This window comes from Lagenorhynchus albirostris, chromosome 9 (assembly GCF_949774975.1).
Source record: "Lagenorhynchus albirostris chromosome 9, mLagAlb1.1, whole genome shotgun sequence".
In the NCBI taxonomy this organism is placed as follows: Eukaryota; Metazoa; Chordata; class Mammalia; order Artiodactyla; family Delphinidae; genus Lagenorhynchus; species Lagenorhynchus albirostris.
Window position 1 is genome coordinate 101088861 of NC_083103.1, and position 18025 is coordinate 101106885.

Here is an 18025-nt window from a genome sequence, read left to right on the forward strand (position 1 = left end):
GCCTCCGGCGCGGACCACGTCGGGAGTTGTAGTCACCGCCCCTTGGCTGAGGTGGGAGGAGGTGGCCGGGAGGGGCGGGGCCGCGGCCGGGTTCGCGCAGGCGCACACCTCCCGCCGGGCAGCATGGCGGACACAGCGCCGCAGCCCAACAAGAGAAAGCGCGAAGTGGATGCCGAGGAGGCGGAGGCGCTCAGCACAGAGGGGAAAGAAGCGGGCGTTGGGAATGGTACCTCTGCCCCTGTCCGCTTACCTTTCTCCGGCTTTAGAGTGAAAAAAGTGCTGAGGGAGTCTGCGCGGGACAAAATCATTTTCCTACACGGGAAGGTACCATTAGGCAGCCCTGGGGAGGGGATGCGGGAAGGAGTGACCCAATCGTCGCCTCGGAGGCGGATTTTTTTTTTTTTTTCTTTTTTTAGATTCTTCGGAAAATACCAAGCTCATTCCTCGGTGGGGAGCGGGGAAGGCAGAGTGCACTAAAATGCAGGGGGGTTAGTTCGTGGAGGAGGCAAGACTACCTGTGAAATTAAGGGAATTAACACGCGTAGGGCTAATTTTCCTAATTCCTCTTTTACTAAAAAAAACTAACATTTGTAGAGTGTATTGCCGATTCATAATCACATGTTGAAGTCCCTAAGCAGTCATCAGTCATTCATTAAACCTGTAAGTTGCTAGGAACCCAGCAAGTGTTGCCGGACCGTCTTGCTCATCCAGGCCCCAGGTAGGGACCTAGAGACTGGGAGGTCTGATCCTTGCTATAAAGAACTCCAGCCGCAGCCGAGGAGACAGTTTATTAAATTGGTGATTCAGTTCCACATATCACGCTCTGACAGTCCAGCACTGAGCTGGGTGCGGGGGACGTAGTGATGAAAGTTACCATCCTTGGTCTTCAGGAGAGCAGAGTTATCTTCAGGTAGGCAGACACCGCTGCCTCTAATGCCATGTGCTCAGCTTTCCGGCAGGGGCTGAGGAGAGACTGGAGACCACCTCAAGAACTAGTGAGGACGCTGGCCAAGGGTTCTCCAGAACTCCTGGCAGGAGCTCTCACTTTTGAGAGCGTCAGGGGGACCTGGCCGAGGCTTCCACGCCTCTCTGTGTCTCTCTCTTTTTTTTTGGCGGTGCTGGATCCTAGTTCCCAGACCAGGGATTGAACCCACGCCCCCTGCATTGGAAGCGTGGAGTCTTAACCACTGGACTGACAGGGAAGTCCCTGCAACTTGTTTTTTACAAGGTTCTGTCTGGTTCTCTCACCCCTACCTGTCTTCAGTCTGCAGCACCTGCTGAAGATTTTAGCCATGAGAACCTTCGACCTAGAAGCCTGTTGGGATACCCAGATTCTAGTTTCTGTTTCAACTTTGACTATTCGTGGGACTTTGGGCAAGCAGTCGTCTCTGGACCTCAGTTTCTTCGTCTGTAAAATGGGGAGAATTTGACAGAGGCCTTGTGAGCCTAAACTAGAAGACAGCTGAGAAGCTTTGCATCGTTTAGAAGGAGGATGTGAGAGCTGCCACAAGGATTTGGGTTGATGAGATGCCTTCTCTGGGAGAAGAAACATGGGCGCCGTCGGCTAGACTTCCCCAGAGGGAAGACTGCAGGGAAGGAAATCCCAGGTGTTGGGATTGCAGAGGCCCTGGGAGCTTTTACGTCTTTTACCTTTGCTCTCCAGGCCTCACCTGTGGTTCTGTCCCTGGGCCCACTGATGGTGTCTCACCCACAGGTTAATGAGGCTTCTGGGGATGGGGACGGAGAGGATGCCATTGTGATCCTGGAGAAGACACCATTTCAGGTGGACCACGTTGCCCAGCTCCTGAAGGGCAGCCCTGAGCTCCAGCTGCAGTTCTCCAATGATATCTACAGCACCTATCACCTGTTCCCTCCAAGGCAACTGAGTGGTGAGCACGTGGGGTGGAGGTGGCTGCCTGTGGGGAGAGTGGGATGGTGGGGAATTAGGGGGTGTGGTGACCACTCCACAACTGATTTGCATATTCTAGTGCAGTGGTTCCCTGTGGAGGAAGGAGCAATCTCTGAAGACATTTTTGGCTGTCACATCTGGGGAGGTGGGGTGCTGCTGGTACCTAGAAGGTGGAGACCAGAGATGCTGCTAAATATCTTACAAAACACAGGATGGGCCTCCACAACAAAGACATGGCAACGGTGCCGAGGCTGAGAAACCCAGTTCTGGTGTGATGTGTTTTGGGGTGAGAGTGTGATTCATAGGATAGAACGGTTTCATCTACTAATTGAGTAATAATGATTGTCAGCACTTATTAAACCCTTACTGTTGTGCTAGCCACCATTCTAAGTACTCTACATGTGTCATTGTACTTAGTCTTCAAAATGGCCCTATCGCGATAGGACTTTACAGGTGAGGAAAATGCTATTTGGGAAGGTTAATGCTGTGTGTCTAAGATCACACAGCAAAAAGGTGGCAGAGAAACTGAGATCTTTTTAGTCGACTGAGGACTTGCTCACCACGCGGCTGTGGAATGAGCCGTGTGCTGGGTGCTGCAAGATCAGTTAGTTCCCTGAAGGAACTCACTTTCTAGGGGGGAGACAGTGTGATTGACGAAGGACTTGAGAAGGGCAGGGGTTTGTGGGTTAAAAGGCAGTGATTTGGTTTTGATTGCAAGTATTTTTTAATTTATGAAGAAGTGGAAGAAGAAGAAGATTCCGTGCCTAAAGCCAGACGCGATGTGAGCTTTTCTCCTTTAGACGGTTAGATTCAGGAGGCACCTTCGTGGGAAGCAGGAGGCAGCCTGGTTGACCTTGAAGGTTCCTTCCAACCAGGAAATTCTGGAATGTGCTTTGCAGCCCAGGACAGTTTTATAATATCCTTCTGTCTTTATTTGTCCTCCAGCATTTAAGAACAGTTTGGCTTTACGGATATCCTGCCACAGTCTTTTGGATAGACTTAGTCTTTTCTGCACCCCCGAGAAAGGGTTCTCTTGTTGTCCTTCGGAAATATATGTGAATGCTTAATGTGAGACAAGCAAACTTTTCACGGCTGGAAGCAAAAGAGCCCGGTCCTTTGTTGAAAGAGGGCCAGATTGATCGGTTCCCGTTGACGGAAATGGACGGCTGTATTTGCTTTCTCAGGCGCTGACATTTAAGCAGACATAGTCGTCAACACAGCGTGACGAAGCATGACAGTAGCCAAACACTGTAGTCAAACACGACGTGGGGCAGCCCCCAAACTACAGGCTCTGGGACCATTATTCTGCTGCACCCCTTGCCCTTGCCTTACCCTTTTCTCTGTCCACCCTCCCCACCCTCATCCAAAATTCAGAAGGTTTTGCTCCACAGAGCAACCTTGTAGAACTCCCTTTCATATTATTTTTTTCAGCACATGTACTTCTGTGGTGCTGCACACAGTGGGTGGTGGCTACTGCCCCGTCTTTCTATTTTTGTCATTTTTTTCCAGAATAAGCGCTGAAAGAGGCAGTGGATTATCAAGATGACAGGTGTTCGTTCCCATTCAGCCCCGAAGATGTCTGCACCTCTTCCCCAGTGCTGTACACTCCTACCTGGGAGCCTCAGGTTTTAGCTCACCTTTTCCAGGGCTCACTGTCTTTTTAGCATAAGCACACAAACAGTGCATTATATTCTTATTTTTCCTACTGAAACTAGGCATGGCAACTTGGAAGTCATAACAGCCTGGCTCAGGGCTCCACCCTCATCCCTCTCTCATCTCGCTGTGCCTCCTGTCCCTGGATGACATACCAGATCAGGGATTGGCAGACCTTTTCCGTCAAGGACCAGAGATAAATATATTAGGCTTTGTGAGCTACTAGTGGTCTCTGCCACATATTCTTTTCTTTTTTAACCTTTTTAAAAATAAAAGTACTGCTCTTATCTTGCTGGATGTAGGAAAACAGGCCATAGGCTGGATTTGACCTTCTGGCCATAGTTTGTCAACTTCTGTTCCAGATTTTTCCCACTCACAGTGTGGTCTGTGGACCAACAACATTGGTATCGCCTGACAGCTTGTTAGAAATGCAGACTCTCAGAGCCCGCTCCAGACCGCAGAATCAGAATATGCATTTTAGCAAAAACCCCAGGTGAGTCACATGCACACGAAACTCGTTGAGAGGTCCTGGTCTTTGAACACATCTGTGGGTGATGTTCACATTTATTTCTCCATCTCTGACCTCTCCCAGAACCCCAGGCTCATACTGAAATAAACACTGACTTGACATCTCCATTTGGCGGTCTCGTAAGTACCTCAGAGGTAAAATGTGGGAACTGATGCGCCGTCTTTAGACGCACTTAGCACCTATTAAATTGTAGCCGCTGCAACTGTTCTGATGTGCTGGGCCCTGTGCTGGGTGCTGGAGCTTCAGAGATGAATGAGAGGTCATCTCTGCCCGCTCAGTCTTGTTTTGGGGAGGGGGCACCCCACAAGCTACTGTGAAAAGGGGGAAGTAAACCTCTCAGGGTTGGGTCACTGCCCGGATGTAGGGAACAGCGGTCCTTGGACGTTGGAGCCGTGTCAGACTCATTTCCAGGCCCCAGCAGCCAGGCCTGCATCAGGTGTTCAGTAAATGACCCCTGAAGAATGAACCCACAGACCAGCCCACCTCTCTTTTGTTTCCTGTGGGCCAAGCATTCCACAGCCACGAGGTGGCAGCACGGCCAGGGTATTCCTTTGGCCTTGGTCCTCAGGCTTCTCGGCCCCGCCTCTCCAGTCCCAGTCACCAGCTCATTTCTCAGCTGGCTGCTCTGAGGACTTCTTCTGGTATTTCTCTGTTCTTTGGCAGACTTCTTCTCTTCTAGCCTGAGGTTTTGCTGTCTCCTCACTCACCCCTTCCAAGTTCTCAGCCGACCACAAAAGGCTGTTCAGCGAGGCCCTCATGGCCCCCCTACCCCGTTGACCTAATAGAGCACAGGCGTCGAAGTCGGACCCAGCCAAGCGCTAACACTTACTGGTGCTGTTTCGTAGTTTTCATATATAGTGCAGGGGTCAAGGGGTCCGCCCTCCCCCGGCTGGGATCCTGGCTTTGCCATTTACCAATTGTGAGAACTTGAGTGTCTGTATTCAACCAACAGATTAGGGAATGCCTGCTGCCAGGTACACACAGGCGAGGGCATCAGACGTTACCTCCTTTGGAGTCATAGTGGGGAAGTCAGACAGCAACAAGGAGACACATCGACACGGCCGTGAACAGGAGAGGGGCTGCTCGGGCTGGGGACCAGGGCTCTGTGGACACGACCCCCAAGCTGAGGCCTGAAGGATGGAAAGGAACCAGCTGTGCAAAGAGCTGGTGAGAGGGGCGGGGAGAATGCCCCAGGCTGAGGCTGCAGCACGTGTTCTGGGGGAGGAAAGAGAAACAGAGCAGCGGGAGGCTGGTGGGTGGTTGGTGACCGAGCTGTGTGGCCCAGATGAAGCCGAGGAAGTAGCTGCAGTTATTTCCTTGTTAAATTAGGTTAGTAACTGAACCTACGTCAGGATGGTTATGAAATAAATGAGACAAGAAAGGGTGTTTTAAGATTTTTTAGCCTCTATCCACAGTGAGAGATATATAGTTTACATTGTGACCCAGTGCAGAGAGATAAATATATGTGAATATAAGGTACAGAAAGAATTCACAAAACAGTACTTACCCTTAGTTTACGGGACACGCTCTAGTATTCTCATCTTCCTTCCAGTCTTCTCTGTTTCCTTTTGTTTAGATGCTGGTCCTAACCTCCTAAATTAATTTCCTCACCCCTGTCATGGGTTATGACCCACTGGGATGAGGTATCTGAAGCACTCAGCACAGTGGCGTACGGTGTGGACTCAGAAGTGTTAGTCATCTTTTGTTGTTGTTTTTCCACCTTTAAAATTATATGAGCCTTAAATGGAACAATATATGTAACAGAGGGAAACACGCCTGGCCCTGACCACGGTCCGGTTTCCTTTGTTCCCCCTGTAGCCATGTGGCAAATGTGAGCACCGTGTGGGCCAGATGGCAGGGCAGAGCCTGGCCCCCTCCTGCTCCGGCTCTCACGCTTTCATGCCCTGTGGCCCATCAATGGAGCCCTTTCATTGAGAACTCTGTTCTCTTACCTGGGAAGAAGGGGGCAGATAGTAGGGAGAGGGGTGTGACTCAGAAATCCGGACTGCCTCTGAAAAGGCCATTGTTTTCCCTGCTGTTAGAGCAGGGGTGGGGAATCTCAGGTTCAGAGCAGAAGGCTTCTGTGTGTGAGTGAGGCCGGGCCAGGGAGCAGAGGGACCCCTGGGAATCCCATCTTCTCGTGGTTGCAGGGAACTCCCAGAACTCTAGCTATCTAGCTACAGGCCCGGTATTCTGTACAGAGGCAAACCCTGGGGCTCTGGAGGAGGGGCATTTTAAAAGGCCAGCCACTCTCATTAGAGTTTTCCTGGCAGCATAGAACAAACTAGAAATAGTCCAGATAACAGCTAACAATAAGAGTAAGTAAGTAAATCCTGCACCGGACTACTTCTCCACCCAGCTACACACGTCAGGAAGGAAGGCTGTACACACATAGAGCCGGAAAAGCAAGACATAAAATACTCACCGTGTGATTCCTTGATTCCGATTAGATCACGTTGAAAAACAAGCAGAACTAAACAATACACTGCTTGGGGATGCATTCATGCCTCATAAAACTAGGAAGACAAAAAGAGAAATGATTAACCCCCAGTTCAGCAAAGTGATTATCCCTGGCGGGGCAGGGCAGAGACTTCAGGTAATATTTGTTTCTTGGGCTGTGTGCTCCATGCACGGATGTTCTTTTATTTTAGGTCTTTAAACAGTATATATTTTCTATTTATGTACATATGTGTGTGTATGTAAAATGTGTGTGTGTGTATATATACATATATATGTGTGTTATACACACACACACACACACACTTAATATTTACAGTATATCTCCCAATTAAAAATTAAGAAAAACTGGCAAGTCCTTGGAGGAACTAAGAATGTTCCCCAGGTGCATTGTAGGGCTCTGCCCTCATTCTCAAGTTTGGTTTCTAGTCACTGTTGCTGCAAGTAAGAGTGTTTGAGTAAGGCTTCCTGCCTTCCTCTGGGTCTGGGGCACTAGCAGACTTTTGTTTCTGTTCTGCCTTCTGCGGACGAGGGAGCCCCGTGCTGTGCGGTGCCCACTCGGGTCAGTGCCTGCGGGCAGAAGAGGGTGGCATGTGGCCTCCTCCAACGACTGGAGGACAGGGCCGGTACCAGGCTCCGTGGCTCCGCTTCGGCACAGACAGGCACAGGCCTCTCACCCCGTCCCCTCGGGTGTCCTCTGCAGCCCTCCCGGCACAGCTGAGCTGAAGGACAGGTGCAGTTTGAACCGTGACCAGCAGGGGAAGCCTTGCCAGACAGGTCTCGGCCAGGACAGCACCAGAGCAGGGTGGGGAAGGGCGCCAGCGTCACCCAACACGAGAAGTACCCCAGGCTCAGGGCCACATCACGGAATTGCTCTGAGACTCAGTTTCTCGGAATGAGAAATGAGGAATCGAGTAGCCGACTAGCCTACCTCAGGGGGCTTCGGTATCTGATGAGGTCATAAAATCATCATTTCTCAGCTCTGAATGGGATGCAGAGGTCCGTCATCAGAATTGCTTGAGGAGCTTTCTTGAATACAGAGTCTGGACCTACTGACTAAGAATGTCTGGGGTAGGCTGGGGCATCCTTCAAAGTCATGCAGTCACACGGTCAAGTAGAGACAGGCTCTGGCCTGTGTGGCCCACCCTGGTTCTGCCTTCCAGAAGTAACTACCATTAAGACAGTTTCTGGGGTTAGTGCTTCTGGTGACTTCTTCTAGACACTTAACTGGGTAATATGCTTATGCAGCTCTTTCTTGAGTTATCGATTTTGACATTATCAATTTCCCACAGTGGAGGATGAAAGTCTTAGCTCCTTTACATTTCCCTCACCCTCCCTCCCTCCCTCCTCCTCCCAATTTTTGATGTTTATATTATTATTTCCAGGGTTTTTTTCTTAATTGCCTTTGGAATCCTAAATATATCGAAATCTTTAGTCCTTATTCCATGTACTATAGGTTGTATCACTGTGCTGGGGGAGAGTATCGGTGAGAAGCCTCCGGCCTTCCCTTCCCAGCACCTCTTCTGTCTTTTGCTGTCCCCCAGCTTCTCTGTCAGCTGTACTGTACTTGTATTTCACAGCTCCCAGGCAGCCCTGAGATCACGAGGGCAAACCACTTACAACCATTCTGTACCCGGACAGCCATTCTGTTTTTCACATTCAGTACAGTATTCAATTACGTGAGATAGCGACACTTTATTATAAAATAGGCTTTGTGTTCGATGGTGGTGCCCAGGTGTAGGCTAACGTTAGTGTTCTGAGCGCGTTCGGGATAGGCTAGACTGAGGTATGGTGTAGGTTAGGTGTAGTAAATACATTTTCGACTTAGGATGGGTTTATCTGCATGTAACCTCATCATAAGGTGAGGAGGACCTGTACTCTGTTTTTGAAATTACCTAGTCATTTACTTTAATAATTTGTTATGTATTTCCTTCCTTCCTTCCAGAAACACTGTTTCCAAAATGCTCTTCTCTTTTCGCTCCGATCTGGAGAGCTGATGCTTAAGGCGTGCCTTGAGCTCCCAACAGACTTCCCTTCCACAGCTGCTTTCCTGGGTTAGATCCACTGTCTTCTGGATGCTGCGTCTTTTTCTTTCTTGTTTTACTCTTGTTTAGCTGAAGTACATTCTTAAGTACTTCCTCAGAAAGAATAAATGAGAGGAAAACTTTGAATCTTTTGTTTTGCCCTCACTTTTTTTTTTTTTTGGCCACACCACGTGGCTTGTGGGATCTTAGTTCCCCAACCAGGGGTTGAACCGAGGCCCTTGGCAGTGAGAGTGTGGAGTCCTAACCAGTGAACCACCAGGGAAGTCCCTGCCCTCACTTTTAATTTATGATTTGACTGAATACAGAACTTAAATTTATTTCTCCTCCCAATATTAAAGGCATTGATCTCTTAAATAAAGCATTGTTGCTAATAAGATATCCAATGCCAGTTTAATTCTCATTTCTCTGTAGCTAACTTCGCTTTTTGTTGTCATTTGTTTGCTCTGTTAGTTTCCTTCTCTGGAAGCATATAAGATGTCTTCTATCTTTAGTGTAGTGGGGTTTTGTAATGCTGTGTCTAGGTTGGATTTTTTTTTTTTCATTCACTCTGCTGGGTACTTTTGGACCCTTTCAATTTAAAGTCTTATGTTAGCCTTTCACTCTGAATATTTTTTCTATTATTTCTTTGATAATTTCCTTCTCTCTGTTTCCTTTATTTCCTCTTACTGGAAATCCTATTAGTTGTTAGACTTCCTATATTGGTCCTGAAACAGGAGGCAAGGGGGCAGGGCACAGCCTTTGAAAGAATGATATAGCCTGAGGACATGACATAAACTGATTAGAACAAATGGGTCCAAGATGGCAGACAAGTCGACTTCCACTACACCTTGAGCCTCAGTATACACTCACTGTAACACATCAGCAAGCTAAATGACACACCCACAGGCGCCATGACAGTTCCAAGGATCCATAAGGATCAAACAGTGGGCGGTGGCCCCATTCCTGGAAATCCCCGCCCCTTCCCTAAATAGCTGGAATACTCCTCCTACTCATTAGCCTATGAAATCACCCACCTCTATAAAAACTGACAGCCCCATACCCTGGTGCCTTTCTCACCTTCTGAGATGGCCCACACTCTGTCTGTGGAGTGTGTTTCTCTCTAAATAAATCCACTTCTTACCTATCACTTTGTCTCTTACTGAATTCTTTCTGTGATGAGACATCAAGAACCTGAGCTTCCTTAAGTCCTGAAAGCAGGTGTGTGATCTCAGTTGGAAGACCGTGGGTTTTGGCTGAGTTTGAGTCCCGGCCACGTGGGTTCAAGTCCCAATCTGAGGTGCACGGTTTCAGTCCCATGTGCTGTTTCTGTTCTCTTCCTTTTCCCATCTGTCTTTTCTTTCTGTAGACTGATAGATGGTCTTGACGTTGTTCTCCAGACCTCCTAGAGAAGGTTTTCATTTGGGAGCCACCATTTTAATTTTCTTTCTTCTGGTCCTCTGATTATTTCATTTTCATAGCGTGTTGCTCTTGCTTCACAGAGGCCAAAACTGGGTTGACTTTCTCTGACACACTAATTAGAATTGTTTTAAAAATTATCTCCTGACCCTTAAATGATCCCATTTCCTCTGGGATCTGGTTCTGGTTGTTTATTTTGGTCATTCTTTTTTCCCTCAGCTGTTTTTCCCTCAGTGTCTGGTGAATGTTAGTTCATTTGTATTTATTTTATTAAAAAAATGTTTTTTGGCCGTACCATGTGGCTTGTGGGATCTTAGTTCCCCGACCAGGAATCGAACCTGGGCCCTCCGCAGCAAAAGCACAGAGTCCTAACCACTGGACCGCCAGGGAGTTCCTGCTTCATTTGTATTTAAAAATGAAGAACTAGGCTGATAGTCTAGTGAGCTGATAAGTAGGTCTGTTTCCACAATAGGCCCCTGTTGGGTGGGTAGCTGCCCAGTGCTGTGCAGACGGGGAGTGGGGCTCGTCGGCCGTCTGGCCTTGCCTGAGTGTGCAGTTTGAGCAGTGTGTGCTCCGGAGCCTGCATGCTCTCTTGTCCACCATGGCTCATGGGCCAGATCTGGCCTGCTTCCTTTTGTATGGCCCATGAGATAAGAATGGTTTTTACATTTTTCAAGAGTTGTTTAAAAAAAAAAAGAAAAGAAAACTAAGAAGAGTTTTCCTACCCCTGCTCCAGCCCAAGGGTTAATATCTTTGGAGCACATTCCTCTGTTTTCATCTGCATTAAGTGCCTGCCCCTAGGATGAAGGTAGGCAATGGATGGAGCCAGTTGGTACAGCTCTCCTCTAGAGGGGGCCTTTAGTTGGTCCCAGTCTCCAGCATCGTTTCCCATCCTGTCCTCTGTCCCTGCTTGTTTAGAGCCCACATCCTCTTCTGGTTCCTGTGGTGCCATTGTGTGGGTTTTTGAAACGGCCTGAGAGTCACTATTAAATAGGAGAAGGGGACCTTCCACATATGTCTCAATATGCTGGGTGGGGCTCTGTAGGTGTAGGGAGCTTAGGCCATAGAGAAGTTACCCCATTGAGACCGTGGCCAGATGGAGCCAGTGTTGGTGAGCTGAGACAGACACCTCGTTTCTCCCAGACTCCCTTGCACAGAGCGAGTCCTAGGTGCTCATGCACAGTGGGTGGGGTGTCAGACATGGCCAGATCCATGAGATATTGAAACCTGTGTCCCTCTGACCTAGCGTTTCTACTTCTAGGTGTCTGACTTAGACAGTCACTCATGCACGTCACAAAGAGGGGCCAGAATGTCCACTGTAGCATCATTTGTGATAGAAAAAATGAAAAATAAAACCAAAACCAACCTAAGTGACCCTGTGTGTGTGAAGGGTTAATAGGCATGGTGCGTACGCAGCCTAGGCTACAGCGCAGTTGTTACAAAGGAGGGAGGAGGTCTGTATGGACTGTCATGGGAGATCTCTGAGGTCACAGATAACCCCTAAAGACTCATCCCTCTTGTGCTTAAAAAATAGACTTCTATGTACATGTGTTCATGTATATGTAAATTCATTCAAGAAAAGACTGGAATAATGAGCACCGAACTATTATTGGTGTTTATGCCAATGAAAAGGATTAGGGGTTAGACTTCTGAATTATTTGAGAATATAATCACGTGATGCTCTGCTAGAGATTTTTTAGGACGTTAACCTCATCCCCAAACAAACCAAACAAAGAAGCAGACCAAAAGATTAGCCTGGGCTGGGGCCTCTGGCTATGTCCTTACTTCACAGCCTGAATGACCCTCATTGCATGGGGCTTGTCAGTTCATCAGCAAGTACTGTGTACCCCCAAATACGCAGACCCCAAACTCTGGAGATTTACACTTAGCTGCACAGACATACCTGGGAGATACTGGTCAAGAGTGTGTGGCCACGGAGGGGTGATGCTGGGAGTTGGCGGGGTGGGCCGTGCACAGTTAGCTCCTCCCACACCTGGAGACGTGAAGGCCGAAGGTTGTTGCCGGTGAGGACAGCGGTGTGGACAGAGCTGCGGAGTGGACTCAGCTAGCTGGGCTTTGACATGGGGCTTCTTTAATGGGGCAGGGGAAAGGCGAGCCAGCCCACAGGAGTCTCTCTTCATCAGCAGAGGCCACCTAAAGATGGCAGATTTCCGTCTGCCTTTCTCCCTGGGTGCTTCAGAGCTTCTGACACCAGCAAGCCAGGGCCCTCTCTGGGGCTTTGAGGGACAGTGGAATAACAACAAGCAGAAACTTCAAGATGGAAAGGCCGCTACCGCCAGAGTAAAATTCTTGTCCCAGAATCTGGGTTCTGCTTTCCTCTCAGCTGTCTGACGGGCCTCGCGTGCCCCTCCCCTGCCAGCTGCGCTCGGAGAGCCCTCGGGTGCCGCCTCCTCCGTGCCCCCATCTCTTCCTTCACCAGCTGGGAGCAGAGGCCTCTGTTCAGTTCTCTGCTTAGACTTGTGGCTTCTGCGAGGCTGGGAAGAGCTGGTGCGTTCAGAGCCTATTTAGACGTGGCTGGATCCTGAGCTCCTGAAATGTGGCCACCGCGCGCTCTCAGTCTCTCAGATGGGGCAAGGCGCCAAGACTCTGGCAGTCTTAAGGCTCGAGTCAGCAGAAAGTCAGCTTACTCAGGACCAGTGGGCGAGGGTGGATTACCCATGCGCTGGTTCCACTTCAGCCTGGGCGGCCTGGTTCTGATCCGTGCTTCTCCCTGAGCGAAGGCCTAGAATTCCGGTCGTCGTGGCTCCCCGGGAGGCGGGGTGTCCTGTGCCCTCCACCTTCTCGCCTCGCGCCAGCCCACGCAGGATGCCCTGAGACTTGGCACCTCTGCTCCTTTCAGAGTGAAGTAAGGAGATGCCTTTAGACCGGAAGTTGAGATTGAGGCCGTCTTCTGGGACTCCTGAGTGTTCAGTCTAACAGCTTTTAGAGTCTGGTCCGCTGGGCCCCAGAACAGTTTCTTCCCACGTGTGGGGTTAGGGTCTTGCCAGGACTGTCGATGGCAGCTCCATTATCTCGTTAGATATCTGCTCTCATCCTTCTGTTCAGATGCAACTCCTGTCCTGCCACAGCAGTTCCCATCCCTAAAGGATGTAACCCCTGGGGCTGCATTCAGAGTCACTGAATTTGTGGCTGGGCCGTCAGGTCAGGTCCTGTCAGACCCCCTCCTGACCCTCCCGGGCCTCGGAGGACCAAGGAGAGGGGGCGCTGAGGAGCCTGCCGGAGCCAGGGTCTTGCTAAAATCAGCGTCTGCCTCTCCTCTGTCTCCAGTGGCAGCTCTGTGCTTTCCTTGAGACAGGTAGTTAGCTGTTTGGAGGTTTGCTGTGGGGCGGTTGAAGCTTCTTTCCAGTAGGATCCTGACCACACCCTTCAGCCCTGTTTATCCTTGATCTGGAGGTCTTTTCAGACCTCACTTGAGTACTTTCAGCGTCCTGCAGCGTGGGACAGTGCACACCCTGCCCCGGGCCTCCTCTTCCAGCCTCCGGCCTGCTCCCTGGTCTCTATGACACCAGGGCTGGGGAGGGTGTTGTCTGGCCGGGGGGAGGTCCCCAAGAGGAGGAAAGAAAACGCAAGTCCCGGGAGACCCCCCAGCAGCCTCTCCCCTTGCCAACCTTCTCTAGGAATGCTCTGATGGGGTGCCCTGCCAGCCTGGGTCTGGCAGCCCATCACCCGGGGGTCTGCTTGGCTCCTGTGGACGGAGGGTGGAGTGGGCCTCCCAGCCCGCTCACGCTTTGCTCTTGCTTCTCCCCTGCTCCCCTGAGCCTGCACATCTGGGTCAGGTACGTTGAAACCAGCTCATGATAATGGAGGGAGGGCAGAAGCCCCAGGCTGGGCCGTAGCGATGACCTCATCAGGGAGAAGTCATCAGCAGCGCTGGAAAGCAGGCTTGTTTGAACATGTGTGTGGGAAGGAGAGCAGACTGTCTGCGGTTTGCATTTTCATGTTTCATGTGCAGCAGCCTTTTCCTGGGGATTCGGCTAAGCGAGCTTTGGCAGAGAGCAGGAAAGCCGGCTGCTCGTTCCTGTCTGTAGCCCTGCCTCTGAAAGCAGTTGGGCTCTCGTGTCTGGGCGGGGGACAGGGTTGGTTTTATTTGTTGGAGAAGGATGTTCAGGAGACCCTAATTAAGGGTCTTGACAGGCAGGACGGAGCTCTGGGCTAGCCATGGGCACACCAGGCTGCGGAGAGGGAGCGGGTGTGGACGGGGCTGCTGTCATCTGGGGTGTGTTGGTGTGACCGTTCCTGCCGCCACAGCATCCCTGTAGAGAAACAGCTGCTGCCCTGAGCCCCACAAGGGCGGCGACCACCCTGCCCCAGGCCTCCTTCCCCACCGTCCATCACTGTCACAGTGGGTGGGCGGCAGGGCGGTTGGTACCACCCACGGAAGTCGAAGCAGCCATCATTCCTGGCTGTCCGCGGGCTCGTCTTCATCCCTCTGTGCTCCCCTCCAGAGCCTGTTCCAGCCCAGCATCTGGCTTCAGCGGACCCCCTGGGGCCGCTCCTCAGACAGGCCCCCGGCGCTGAGGGGAGCGAGCTTCTGCTTCCCTGCACTCCCAGGGGGCATTGCAGCGAGCAGCGAGCATCACGTTGTTGGGCTCTTGCGCTGACGTCCTCCCGGACCTCCCAGTCTGCAGCTCCAATCGCTCTGGCACCTCACTGAGCTCTTGGGTTTTGCTGACAGCTGTTTACGTGTCTCCAGGAGGGGCTGGAACTAATCGCGTCTCTCCCATCTGATAGGGCTGCTTTTTGGAGAAAGCGGCTGCAGTGCAGGTTTGTTAGGAGAAGGCCTGGAAGAGGAGGGCCCTGTAGCAGGGAAAGCACTATTGCATAGAGGAGTCAGACTTCTTAGGTTTAATCTCAGCCCCACCACTTCACTAGTTGTATGACCTCGGGTAAGTTACTAACCTCCCTGGGCTTCAGTTTTAAGGGGTGGCTTATTTTTCTGTTTTTAATATATTTGTCATGAAGTGATCCATATTTGTTTTAGAAAATGTAATGAATACCCAAAAAAACTAATTTTAAAAATTACAATTACACACATCTCCACTGCCCAGAGATAACGTCCCATCTTGGAATATGTCCTGAATTTCGGACTTTTTTCTGTGTGTGCTTATGTATATGCAGTTGTACACGCACACACATCCGTAAAGTGGCATACATTCTGTTCTGTAGACTGTATTGTGAGGGCCCAACACGTGTCAGGTGCTGTTTCCGGCACAGTACACCCAGTGTGCAAAACAGAGTCTTTGCTCTCAAGGAGCTGATGTCCAGTTGGAGGAGAGGAACCGTAAGTAACAAATAGGTCAAGAGTCAGTAAACGGCTAAGAAGAAAAATAAAGCATTAGAAGGGAGACAGAAGGACAGGGACCTGGGCTCCAGTTAAAAGGGGCCAGTTCAAGTGCCCACCTGTTTCCTTTAAAACCCTCACGAGAAATGGCATGAAAGGACTTCCCTTTAAAGAAAATTAACCCATAAAGACTAGAGGGAGAGGAGACAAACCAAGGAAGCGAAGGGAGGAGGAACTGACGTGGCAGGTTTGAGAGGGGAAACCTGAGCCAGCCGAGGGGAATCTGAGCCTCGGCTGCCAAAATCCTCTTTCCCGCTTCACAGGACTGGTGACTGCTCCTTCCAGAGATGGGTCTAGAGATTCTAGGTGCCGGTGAGGGTGGGGTGATGGTACCAAAACGTAGAAGGTTAAGTGGAAGTCAGCACGTTTAGTGTTGAGATGACCCCTGGCCACCTTCCCTCCAGCCACCTGCTTCTCTTCCTCATCGCTCAGAATGCTGCCTGCCAGGTTCCTACCTCCACATAGGAAACCGGAAGAATCATGTGGGGAATCTGACCAGCCCACGAGAAAAGACTTAAGTTCTTGAGGGCTCCATCATGCAAAGGAGTAGCCCGATGATCCTAAAAGGAGGCTCCAGGTGAGCGCTCGTGTGTCCGCAGGCTTGCCGCCAGCGACTCAGTGCTCTACTCTTAACATATGAGTGAGTGGACAAACCAGGTGGCAGACTTTTGAGTAATGCCTCAGTTAAGAAAGATAGGACAAGGAAAAGGAAGGAAGGAAAAGAAAGAGACGGAGGAGACAGAAACTACGCAGGGAGAAGGAATTTTCAAAGGCTTTCATTAATCTCAGAAAGAAATTATGGTATATAGAAAGCAAAAGAACAAGATACTATCAATAAGGAAGTTTTTTTTAAAGCTCTTAGAAATTAAAAATACAGCAGAAATGGGACTTCCCTGGTGGTCCAGCGGGTAAGACTCCATGCTCCTAATGCAGGGGGCCTGGGTTTGATCCCTGGTCAGGGAACTAGATCCTGCACGCCACAACTAAAGATCCCATGTGCCGCAACTAAGACCTCATTGCAGCCAAATAAATAAATATTTTAAACAATGCAGCAGAAATGAAAACAGAAGAGAAGATGAAACATTCCTGAAAAGTAGAGCAGAAAGACATAGAGCTGGAAAATGGGAGAGAAAAAAAACTACAAGATGAATCAAAGAAGTTAAATATGCAAGTAGTGTTCCAGAAGGAAAGGGCAGAGAAAATGGGGAGGAAAATAATCAAAGAAATGAGTCCCAGGACTGAAGAACATGATTTTCAAGATTGAAGGGGCCTGACACTTACCCAGCTCGATGGAGGAAAATAAACCCGCTCCAAGACCCATCAACACCATCAGGACACGGGGCACAGCGGGGAAAAAACCGGTTAGTACAAAGGTTTGGGGGTCAGAATGACCTCAGGCTTCTTAGCAGCATTGCAGTCTAGACGGTCACAGAGCAGTGCTTTCAGACTTGGAGGGTCATTGCTATCCATCCTAGAATTCTTTAGCCAAGCACTTAATTAAGTGCGACAGTAGAATAAAGACATTTTCAGGTGTTCCAAGTCTCTAAATGTATCTCCCTTGCGCCATATCTCTGGACGCATCTTGAGTTTGTACTTTAGTGCCGTGGTTTTTTTTTTTTTTTATTTCTTTATTATTTTTGGCGGTGTTGGGTCTTCGTTGCTGTGCGCAGGCTTTCTCTAGTTGCGGCAAGAGGGGGCTACTCTTCGTTGCAGTGCACGGGCTTCTCTTGTTGTGGAGCACCGGCTCTAGAGCCCGCGGGCTTCAGTAGCTGAGGCCTGTGGGCTCAGTAGTTGTGGCTCGTGGGCTCTAGAGCGCAGGCTCAGTAGTTGTGGCGCACAGGCTTAGTTGCTCTGTGGCCTGTGGGATCTACCCAGACCAGGGCTGAAACCCGTGTCCCCTGCATTGGCAGGCAGATTCTTAACCACTGGGCCACCAGGGAAGCCCAGGGCCGTGGTTCCTGATGTATGGTCCTTGGCCCGGCGGCAGCAGCTGCACCTGGGGACTTGTTAGAAATGCAGATTCTTGGACCGCACCCCAGGCGTCCTGAGTCAGGTGGTTCTGATGCACACTGAAGCTTGAGAAGCACTGCTTCAGTAAAATGAGGACATACATGTGAAAGAGGAAGATAATGGATCCGGGAAACAAGGTACCCAGCACAAGAGAGGGGGCGAGGGCAGTGCTCGGAGCTCCCAGGCCACAGCTCTGCACGGGGCACCTGCAGGCTCCTTGAACACACTGTTGCTCTTGTGCCTGATGAGTTGTAACATCAAGAGGAGATTTTTATAAAAAGGGAAGTGGATGTGGGGATGAATTAGTGACAAGTTTATAGAAAAGAAAACAAAAAAGTAAATACTAACTCTGTATACCAAAAATTGTGCTGAAAAGGAAAAACAGTCATAGTGTACTCTTCAGCAGTAGACAGCATTTACATCATCATAATGGTATTGATGTTGAGTACTGATTTATCCAAAATTGTGATCTGGTTGTGTTCTGAGGATGGGGTAGAAAGAGCGTGTGTGCACATGCGTACTCGCGCTCTTTTGGTATAGAGTTGGTGAAAAAGCTAAATCCTTACCTTCCATAATGGGAGGTTAATGAATAATAATAAAACTGAAAAATCAAGGTGGAATGAGTTATAAAAATGTTTGTAGTTTGGAACTGTGGAAGTATGAAA

The 18025-nt window shown here is 49.8% G+C and overlaps 1 protein-coding gene and 1 non-coding gene across 2 annotated transcripts in view; one reads left to right on the top strand and one right to left on the bottom strand.

Moving 5' to 3' along the window:
* The first annotated feature begins 106 nt into the window (after nucleotides 1-106).
* The window catches only part of DCPS (decapping enzyme, scavenger), a 33371-nt gene continuing 15452 nt past the window's right edge, over nucleotides 107-18025 (top strand). The window contains exons 1-2 of the mRNA XM_060160755.1: nucleotides 107-324; nucleotides 1715-1889. Coding sequence (XP_060016738.1) covers nucleotides 124-324; nucleotides 1715-1889 — 376 coding nt within the window. The 5' untranslated portion in view covers nucleotides 107-123. The remainder of the gene's footprint in view (nucleotides 325-1714; nucleotides 1890-18025) is intronic.
* On the bottom strand, nucleotides 10306-10378 carry TRNAK-UUU (transfer RNA lysine (anticodon UUU)). The gene has a single exon. It is a non-coding gene; the product is annotated as a tRNA-Lys (tRNA).